General features: G+C 35.6%; 2 protein-coding genes and 1 long non-coding RNA gene across 3 annotated transcripts; 1 reads left to right on the top strand and 2 right to left on the bottom strand.

The window, feature by feature from the left end:
• Positions 1–477: 477 nt before the first annotated feature.
• LOC103444627 (purple acid phosphatase 17-like) lies at positions 478–2,395 on the bottom strand. Its single transcript, XM_008383581.4, has 6 exons — positions 1,856–2,395; positions 1,653–1,760; positions 1,438–1,562; positions 1,175–1,303; positions 968–1,035; positions 478–870 (listed from the first exon to the last, which is right to left on the bottom strand). Exons 1-6 carry the CDS (start codon positions 2,235–2,237, stop codon positions 657–659), a joined length of 1,026 nt encoding a protein of 341 aa, XP_008381803.1. The 5' UTR covers positions 2,238–2,395; the 3' UTR covers positions 478–656.
• Positions 2,396–2,752: 357 nt separating this feature from the next.
• LOC103444606 (annexin D5) lies at positions 2,753–6,021 on the bottom strand. The gene is made up of 6 exons (XM_008383560.3): positions 5,796–6,021; positions 4,341–4,486; positions 4,030–4,248; positions 3,708–3,923; positions 3,523–3,612; positions 2,753–3,426 (listed from the first exon to the last, which is right to left on the bottom strand). The coding sequence occupies exons 1-6, from the start codon at positions 5,869–5,871 to the stop codon at positions 3,223–3,225; spliced, it is 951 nt and encodes a 316-aa protein (XP_008381782.1). The 5' UTR covers positions 5,872–6,021; the 3' UTR covers positions 2,753–3,222.
• Positions 6,022–8,815: 2,794 nt separating this feature from the next.
• On the top strand, positions 8,816–9,327 carry LOC139192918 (uncharacterized). Its single transcript, XR_011577472.1, has 2 exons — positions 8,816–9,061; positions 9,186–9,327. It is a non-coding gene; the product is annotated as an uncharacterized lncRNA (long non-coding RNA).
• The last annotated feature ends 805 nt before the right edge of the window (positions 9,328–10,132 follow it).

Below are 10,132 nucleotides of genomic sequence, written 5' to 3'. Positions count from 1 at the left end.
GCATGTATGGGGATATTTTGGATTATTAGATGAGAATGAAGGCAATGATATTGGTATGATGGTTAATCAACTTATTATTAGGTAATTTGTGATCATACGGTATATAAGTATGTGTTACCTTTTTAATCCTTGATTAAATATGGAGGAATCAAAAGCAATAGAAATTGCTCGATCGATTAAGCTGTAGTATTTCCTTGCAAAGTATCCTCATCATATCGTTCCAGTGCATACGTGTGCATGCCTATCCAAATTAATCTGAGAAAGCCACACGTTCCATATCCAAAGGTCCCCGACAGATTCTGGCGACCAGCGACCAGCGACCATATCCAGTTATACCATGAACGATTGATCGATCGAATGATCATTCTATCTTTTATTTTTATTTTTTTTATTATGTACAAGCATTGAATCCACAATTATGAATGAGATGATGTTAAAGTGATCATTTATTTATGAAGCTATACATATATGCGTTAATTTTTAGTATGGAAAATCACCAACTTCTAATTAATTAATTAATTAATTTACAAACTGAGCTAGTTGGCTCATAATTTTCTTCGCATATTGATACAAAATTATTTGTGTGTATTACACTATACACACAAATTTGGTGCCTAAATGTCAATAGCTACGGTGCACACGAATAATGAATTGAATTACATGGTCGAGTGAAGCTGCTTAGAAGCCTTCCATGTATACAAAACCCTGCCTAAAACATCATAGAATGCAATTTCAGCATCCGATCCAGCCAGCTTCACGGACATGAAACCTTGACCATCATAGTAGAATTTCATGGCTCGATTGTTGTATCTCTTAATATCACCCCTCCATGCTTTTGAACCTGCCCCACTTGTTAAATACTGAATCGGGCTGCAGGCAAGGGATTAATCACAATCCCATAAATTAATTAGTGAAATGTATTAGATAATTTATGTACAAATACGTAATAGGGTTTTTGACGTTTTACTTATCGACGCTACTAATGTGCTCCAAACAATGGTCGTGTCCATTCATGTACATATCAACATTATAAGCCTGAAATCATCACCACCAAAATCAGACTATTAATTCTAACTAACCATTGGGAAATAGAAATTATTATCTAGGAGTCTTTTTTTTTTTTTTTTTCTTTCTGTTTTACTAGATATAATATTATGATGAACAAATTAATTACCTTAAGCATTGGTAAAAGGAGACTTATGAGTTCCGGAGTGTCGCCATGATGCCCAGCACTTCTGATTGCATGGTGACCAACCACTATCTTCCACTTTGCACTTGATTTATTCAATGCTTGTTTCAAATCCTTATTACAGCACAACATATATGGTCATCAAAATTTAATCTTCGTCAAGCTTCTTGAGTTTCACAATAAGACCAGTAAATTAAAAATCTATGTAGTAGCACAACATATGTATATATATTTTCAACAGTAGTTACCTGTAGAAGGTCAGCGAGGTAAGTTGCCCGCGGAGACACGCCTCGCCAATCATAATTGTGGTCTTTGTCGACCAAGTATTTGTTCACAAATGGAGTGGTGTCCACAAAAAAGAATTCCGCAATTCCTACAAAATTTATACGGAAAAAAAATACATAAATACCAAAAAGTAATTAAAAACATAGTAAGATGGTTTATGTGGTGTTAATTGATTAACCTGCATTAACAATAAAGGATCTCTGGCAAAACCATCGACTATCGATCTTTCGGAGGGCAGGGCTTAATTGTGCCTCAATATTACCCCTATAATCATGATTTCCTAAAACTGCACGCAAATATTTAATCTTTCAACATATGAGAAAATTAGAGAGAAAGGGAGAGATATTTTATTTTTTACTATTAATTTTGATGTTGACTTACCACTATACCACTGTTTTTGCAAGCTCTTAGCTGTGTAAATATTTTTAAAGGACTCCAAAAATGCTGGATCATTTACATTTTTCAATCCATCGCCGTAAAAATTATCCCCAGTGGATACGACAAAATCTATATCTAATTGCTCTCCAATCCTTCCCATCTGTAGAGCAACTTTGGATTGGTTATATAACCCTCTTCTGCCCCAATCTCCAACCACCAAAAAGCTAAGCGACCCATCATCTCTTTTTGCTGCGTGTTCCAATCTCTGAAGCTCTGCAAAAGAAGTGGAAACAGCTAAAGAAGAAATAATAGCAATGCAGAACACCCACACCAGATGAAGGCGTGAAGCAAATGGGGGTTTTGCCATGGCTGAGCTGCTAACCATGGCTTTTCTGGGAGACGGGGGTTAATTAGGATGCAATTAGCACGATAAAGTTTTAAAGGGGAAGGGAGATTAAGAGCAGGAAGGTATAGATTAACGAAGAAAAAATATTAGGGTAAGAAAATTTTGTCGGATATCTAGCTGGCTGATGTGGTTGTATTTAAAGTTGGTATTCAGCTTTAAATACATGTTTTAATTAGATCCATAACAAACATAATGTGGCATGCCAGTTTTCGAGGAACTCAACTATTTGGGGAAGCAAATGGTTGATAATCGTTTAGGTTCAAATTTGGGAACATTATATATAATGACTTGCCCATACAAGCGATGGATATAAGGAGAGACGATTGCAATTTGCTTGAGCATGTTTTTATAATATAATTAATTGCTCAGGATATATATTGTCAAATTTGAACCTAAATGATTGTCACTGTTAATGGCTTTACAATATAATGTGGCATGTGTGTTTTATTTGGGTTTACCTTTTTATGTATGCAATGTCAACTTACGAGTTGATCAACATATAAACATTAACACTGATATAGTAGTAGTGTAACATTGTTAATTGTGTTAATTACCATGTAAACATATAAACATCATGTCATATTCATGTATGAATTTCAAGTTGGAGTAGGATTCTCTCTCCTTCTATTACCATCCCCTCCTCTCACACTCTTCTTTTTGTCTTATTCTCTATATAAAAAATTCAAAACGAGATTAGGAGGAGAGAGAACCATACTCCTTTCAAGTCACATAGGTTGTCGCGTCCAAAATTGTCACTCCCATGTAGTTTTTTTTTTCTTCAGATAATAAGATGAGATATTCACCCTACATATCATTACTTTGAACCTACACTAAACAAGAAGCAAAATTCAGAATATTTTGGAGCTCTATGCATTCAAGTTTCATTCAGGTAAAACCAGCCAACCCTGCAGGCATAAAGACCAATGACTTGCTCCTTAGGCAAGTGGCAGAGTAGGTAAATTGCCTAAGGATTGTTGCCTAACAGAGAAAGAAGAAAGGTCCTGTAATTTCCGGAGGTATCTGAATGAACTGCATCATGCAATGACTTTCCATATTTGTTCCGATATTCTGACTTTATGTACTGCATATCAAACTCGGCCCTTGTCACAATTACCCTTATCAGTGTGGGATCATCTGTTCCCAAACCCTTCATTGCTTTCCGTAAAACCTGCATCAAACTTGAAGCTTTCACTTAATAATCAAGATTATGTAGTTAATTAACTAATGAACATTTTAGAAATGTAGTAAGATATATGGTAAGTACCCTTGCGAAATACTTGCCAGGATGGTCAGCACATCGCAAAATAGTCAGAAGTGCATGAGAAAACGACCCAGATGTTTCCTTTTTTACTGCCTGTGTGACAAGTAATTAAATAGTTAGTTTAAATTTTAAGTAGCTAGGTGCTTTATTATGATTAATTTATAAATCAGATTAATTTGAGGAGGTACCTTTTCCAATGAATGACCATACATACTTTGGTAAGCAGAGCAAATAGCAACCAAATGTGCCCTGCTTCTTTCGCTAAATATTTGTATGAAAACCTTCTCATCAGTTCCCAATTTCTTCTCTCCGGCCTTATACAGCGCTTCAGCATCCGACTTTACTATCCCTTGATCATATTCAGGACCTTCGTACCGCGGTACCTTAACATATGCTACCAGCAACTGCACATCACAAAAATGCATGTTTATTATCTGTATCGTAACTGTCAGTCCGTCATGCTGAAAATTTACTTGTGAAATGTATTTAATTATGTCCAATATTGCGGACCTTTCTGTGATATCCGGAGGATATTTTCTTAGCAAGGTCAGTTTCAAGATCAACACCAAAGCTTGAGAAATAAATTTGTTTGAATTGTCGCATCTGGGAGGGAATACGAGAACAAATCACTTCAGTGGCACCTTTAAGATCAACATCTCCCTCCAAAGCATGGTGTACTACGTTGGCATCACGCATTGCCAGATCCGGCATCCACATTAAAACTGCTTTCTGCAGATCAAATATTCATAACTTCAAGAAATTATTCAAAATTAATAATTCTTAATTCATGGTTACGTCCAAATTAATCATTGTAATTATACCTTGAGATGTCCACTAAGCTCTGAGGACAAGCGCTTGTTTAGGTCTTCAGAGTAGGTGGCCTTGTATTCCTTTTCGATGGCAGCGCGCTGCATTCCATTCCTGTGCGCTAGAATGTTGATTACTGCCGCTGTGTCGCACCCAAATCCTTTAAACAAAAGTAATTAAAAAATTGATCATGTTTCTAGCCATGCTGAAATGAAACTTGATCGAAAGCCAACTAAGGTTAGCCCAGTGGTGAGGCTGGGAGTAGAGTGATGGGTATGACGTAGGAGTACGCTCAGGGCCAGCCTTGAGAATTTAGGGCCCTAGGCAAGATTTCGAAGTGGGGTCCTAGAGTTCTTTGACTTCCGACCCTTTGTACATTGACATGTGTAAAAAAAACTCACTAAATACATGAACTAATCAAATATCATTAAAAATTAATATATATATATATATATATAAAGATATATAAACATTACTCAAATATTACTCGTCTCGCGTTTTTTTATTTATGCAAATGCACTTATTAAGTTTACATAATATAATTTTTCAACCAATTCAAACTGAAAGAGAAGTCCCTATCCAGTACGCCAAATTCCAATCATTTTCTATTGTTACAATGTTACTTATTACATTCAATAAATGAATGAATGGTTGGATTACAAAGACAACATCTTACAACTAAGGAAAATACTAGAGTGAAGTGGATAGTGATTTTCGTATACACGCCTAGGCAGACGAGGCGGATTTGAATAATTTATTATATATTATATAGACTAATTAATTTGAACATTAAATAATGTCATTTTTTTAAAATGTGAGAGTTTAAACCTTTTAGGTACATAATAAAGATATATGTGGTGTGATATTAAAATAGAGTAATAAAACCCCATAAAAATAAACATAAATGTGATATTTAAGAGAGAAGCAAAAAAGCAAAAATAAGATGGTGGGGACTATTTAAAAGGGAGAAGACGTGTGACTATAAAAAAAGATGGTGGGACTATCTTAAGTAAAATCGTGCAATTAAAATGATGTTGGGAATAAGGTTGTCTTCTTCCTCGAGCGAGGCCGACCCTGCAACAAAAGATTTTCAGATTCAGGTGTTTACATATAAGCCCACACCGCCCCCCACCCCATCCCCGTTCAGACATGCCTAGCTCCGCCTAAAAATTGGGGGCCCTAGGCAGGCGCCTACTCCAGCTACCCTTAGGGCTGGCTCTGAGTACGCTAGATCTAAAGTACGAAACCCTCCAATGTAGCAAAAAGAAAATAAAACTCGATCGATCCCTCACATAAACCAGTTCAATAAGGATTTATTAATTCTCATCAATTTAGCAATCAAAACAGGTTCTATGCACAAATTAAAGAACAAGAATACCTACGTGCGCATAAACATGCATGCATGCATAGAAAAGAAAAAGGGAAACAAAACAAAATTGGGGTTTAAAAAATAAGAGAAGCGATCACACCTTTGAAGGCACGGTAAAGGTGGAGAGCATCATCACGGGGCGAAGGTGGCATCGGTGGTACAATCACAGATGCCATTCTTTTGTTTCGTTTTTTCTCTGTTTCTGGTGGTAATATATGAATTAGTTTCTTGTACAAGTTTAATTAAGCAGGGGTAGCTAACTGAATGCTGAAAAGAGAGTCAGATCAGTTGAGTATTAAAGATACACAGCCACCACCACCACCTTCTTTAGTTCATAGTTTTTTCAGCTAAATTTATTCACAACTCCCTTTTTGTAGGTTACTAAGTAAATTCAGAAAGAAACTCGTCCATGTGTTGAGCTAAAAAAGTGGAAACTTCTCCATTTGTAATTCATGCAACTACTCTAAACCCTAAACCTTTCTCATGAGATCCACTTATCAAACGCTCCCATTGACCTTTTCCTTTTTTATCTAATATAGCATATAGATCATATTCATTTTTTTTTCCTCACTCTCACTTAGATTCTGGAATTGAAAGCATTTGTATTTTTATTAAAAAAAATTGATGTGCTTCTTGTAGACGCGCTTTTCTTGAAATTGATTGTGAGCATAGAGAAATTTTTAGTTGTGATGGGAACACAAACGGTACACCACGTGTTTTAATAGGAGTGATAGGAAATTTTATTTTTTAAGTTATTAAATTTTTAGCACACACATCTCACCATTTGTATAGTGACATGTGGTGAACCACTCCGTATACCGGTCACATTAAAAAATCTCTCGTGAGCATAAGGTAGTTTTTTTTTTCTAAGCATTTTTTTTCCCTTAAAAGGAAATCAAACGGGCTTGATATCTTATACAATTTTTGTATGGATTAGCCCACGTTGAGCCCATTGTGGTCTATACCAGAGAATTTGAACTCCCATTCCCAAAGTCCCAACAGAGAAAACTGAGTGATTGACCCCAAAAAAAAATAAATAAATAAAATCCTGGATAATTTAAATTAATGGATTAAAACCATTAATATTTGCAATTTTTTTTTTTGTGGGCTGAACAAAACTAATATATAGTTTGTATATGATTAATATTATTGGGAATCTCAAATCCATCATCAGGTCAGCAGGCCTAAGTCAGTAAGGTAAAATCTACAGTAATCAATACTTAATAGATAAGCTTAAGTCTTCCCTTGTGTCAATAAAATGTTCTAGTTGAGTTTGTGTCAACAGTACTTGTGTCACATATTTGATGATATCTCATATATATTCTACAAAGATTCACAAAGCACTGTAGTCCCGTTATGATCCACAAACAATTCATTTCTGGGCATAAATATTTATATTCCTTCTTTTAGGTTGACGTACTGTTTGAGAAGGAAAGTAATGTATATAAACATGAACAAATAAGCGTTGAATATTGTTGAAATAAACAACGTATATTTTTTTTCTGCTAAAAGTTTAGGGGGAGGGGGAGATTATCTCATCCAAAGTCAGAGCATACTATAAGTCTTTTTACGGATTTTCAGAGGAAGTCTTAGCATATTTTTTGGTTCTTAAAGATCACCCAACAAGAGGAATTGCCGGCAACGAAACTCAAACCTAGACTTTAGTTTAGTGAAGAAAACGATCCTTATCACCTCGATCAACCCTCTTTGACCATAGACAACGTCTAATTATACATTAAACATCAATTATATTAGAATAATGCTGAAAATTGGAAGAAAATGCGTATACATGAAAAACTTGATAACCAATTTCGTGGACGTTACTGTAATTAAATTTACCACAATTAATTAATGGTCAAAACCAAGTAAACATCCAAAATCAAGTATTAAAATATAATTAAGTTGCAGCCCATCAAAGACGTTGAAAACTAATAAAAGGATAAAATGACTGTCAAGTCCCAGTGGTCCTCAAGTCTATACTGTAAATATCAACATGTATGCATCATGGATGATGCTTTTTAGAAAGTGGAATTAAGTTATTTAAAGTTGAACAAATTAGCATTCAAGGTTAGTTAACCGACACCACGTCATCACTTAAAGTAACTGTTTAGCTAGAAAGTACTTAGCGTCGACCAATCATCTTCAGTCTGCGGCATATTTTTTTAACTCTCATTTGATTTGCTAGGTTTCCTAAATAATGAGTCCTTCCCTCTAGCAAGTTGCAGGATTTGTTTAAGAACATGTTTGTTAAATTAATTGCATCTTAATCTTCATTAATCTTGTTAATCTTGATAAATATATAATATGTGCGATACATCTACCTAATTAATATATACTCTGTGCACTAATTTTCAAATTAGTGTTTAGTTTTATATTAGTCATCCCATTAACTCTATCTCAATTATGCGATCCATTCAAATACGCAATGGTGAAGTATTGGATAGACGGCAAATTCAGAGCAAACCAATTGTTTGAAATCTGCATATTCGATTCCTCTAAAAAAGTTCATAAAATAACATGTTTTAGGCTACATTTATATATTTCAAAAAAACTCCATAGGCCTATTAGGGCGTATGTTAGCCAATTGATATGTCGGTATTAGTAGTCATTTAATTTATAAATTGACTTAAGCAATGTGACCAATCTGACCACTATTCGTCATTGCATTTTGAAAAAATAAAATAAAATTATCCATAAGCATAACATGTGCACATTTTTGTATCAATTGCAAAATGAAACTGTTAGTTAGTATGGGTGGGTTCAAAAAATCAAAAACCGAAAAACACTGAAAACCAAACCGAATGGAAAAAAAGAAAAAGAAAAACCGAACCAAAACTGCCAAACCGAATCTGGTTGGTTCGATTTTGGTTTTTGAGGTTCGGAAACCGAATCGGACCGAACTGAACCAAAAAAAAAATCATATATAAATACTAAAAAAACATGTTGGCGTCAGGGTTTGAATCCCTTCCCTGCAGGTTGGGGTTAGTTGCTGCAAGCCAACTTGACTGTAGGCTTTGTGTTGTTATAATTGTACCGGTAAATTATTTATAGGTTTCTTATGTTTAATGCTTTATAAAATTTCTTAACTTAACAAACCCTAGCCGTCTCACTCCCATTTCATTTCATATCTCAAACATTTCTCTCTGTTCCGTCCGCTGCTTCCTCTCTGCCTTTGCTTCCTCAGTCTTTCTCTCTCTCTCTCTCTCCTTCCTCTCTTCCTCCAAATCACCCTCTCTCCAATCTTCTCATGTCCTCCTCGCGGATTCCTTCTTCCAAACCATGATTTTCCCTCACCCCTTTCGAGACCTGACAAAAAGAGGGATTGTAAGAGCTTGCGACAATCATGGCGATATCGCTGCAGCAAAGGTTGTCGATTTTATTTATTTGTCAGCTCATGGGTTTTTAATTTTATGGTTACCCATTTGAAATTTATGTAATATAAGGTGAAAAAATTTGTATTTTTCTCTGAATATGTTTTGGAATTTTCTAGATCTATTGTGGACTTGACTATGAATTTGAATGTGGGCACTGGGCATGCGATATTGGAGTCCGATTATGGCATTTGGACGAACACAAAAATTTGTATTTTTGTTTCAATCTACATCAATCAGTTAATTTGTTGAATTATTTCATGATTTTGTAAATTTTAAAGTTTTAGAATTTTGAATCCTGGCGATGTACATTATGTTTATATGATATATGAGAACTGGGAGGTTGATAGGTACGTTCCTTCCATTTACATCATTTAAAAATAATAAAAAAAACCGAAACTGAATCGGGAAAAACCAAAACTAAAAAAAAACCGAATCGAAAAAAAATGAACCAAACCGAAATTTCGGTTCGGTTTCGATTTTGGCAAAAAATCAAACTATTTTGAACCGAACCCAGCCCTATTAGCTAGCATGACTCTTTACTCGAATGTGGAGGTTTGATACCATAAAATCAATTGATATGTAATAGGAAGAGTAACTCTACTTTTTACAAATCTTTGTAATGTTTTCTTATATTTTCCTGTGGGACATTTACCTTCGTAGTCATAGGACAAGATGTAACATCCCACATCGCCCAGATAAGTGATCCTTAAATATATATTCTCATCCCTACCTAGCACGAGGCCTTTTGGGAGCTCACTGGCTTCGGGTTTCGTATAAACTCCGAAGTTAAGCGAGAAGGGGGCTAGAGCACTCCCAGGATGGGTGACCCACTGGGAAGTTGCTCGTGAGTTCCCATAAACAAAACCGTGAGGGCGTGGTCAAGGTCCCAAACGGACAATATCGTGTTACGGTGGTGGAGCAGACCCGGGAAATGGTCTACCTTGGGCCGGGATGTGTCAGAATGGTATCAGAGCCAATCCCTAGCCAGAAGTGTGCCGACGAGGCGGGCCCCTAAGGGGGTGGATTGTAACATCCGACATCGCCTAGGGGAGTGATCCTTAAA

The sequence above is a fragment of the Malus domestica genome, chromosome 16, assembly GCF_042453785.1.
Source record: "Malus domestica chromosome 16, GDT2T_hap1".
Taxonomy (NCBI): domain Eukaryota; kingdom Viridiplantae; phylum Streptophyta; class Magnoliopsida; order Rosales; family Rosaceae; genus Malus; species Malus domestica.
The sequence above is the reverse complement of the archived record's forward strand: the minus strand, read 5'-3'. Positions and strand labels throughout refer to the sequence as shown.

Excerpts from the sequence above, each read along its gene's own strand:
- LOC103444606 (XM_008383560.3), bottom strand. The coding sequence starts at position 5,871 with ATGGCATCTGTGATTGTACCACCGATGCCACCTTCGCCCCGTGATGAT. Across the intron at positions 4,487-5,795 it reads CCTTTACCGTGCCTTCAAAG|GATTTGGGTGCGACACAGCG; the intron begins GTGTGATCGCTT and ends TTTTGTTTAAAG. Across the intron at positions 3,924-4,029 it reads CCTCCGGATATCACAGAAAG|TTGCTGGTAGCATATGTTAA; the intron begins GTCCGCAATATT and ends TGTGATGTGCAG.
- LOC103444627 (XM_008383581.4), bottom strand. The coding sequence starts at position 2,237 with ATGGTTAGCAGCTCAGCCATGGCAAAACCCCCATTTGCTTCACGCCTT. Across the intron at positions 1,563-1,652 it reads ATCCTTTATTGTTAATGCAG|GAATTGCGGAATTCTTTTTT; the intron begins GTTAATCAATTA and ends TAAATTTTGTAG. Across the intron at positions 1,036-1,174 it reads TCCTTTTACCAATGCTTAAG|GCTTATAATGTTGATATGTA; the intron begins GTAATTAATTTG and ends TGATGATTTCAG.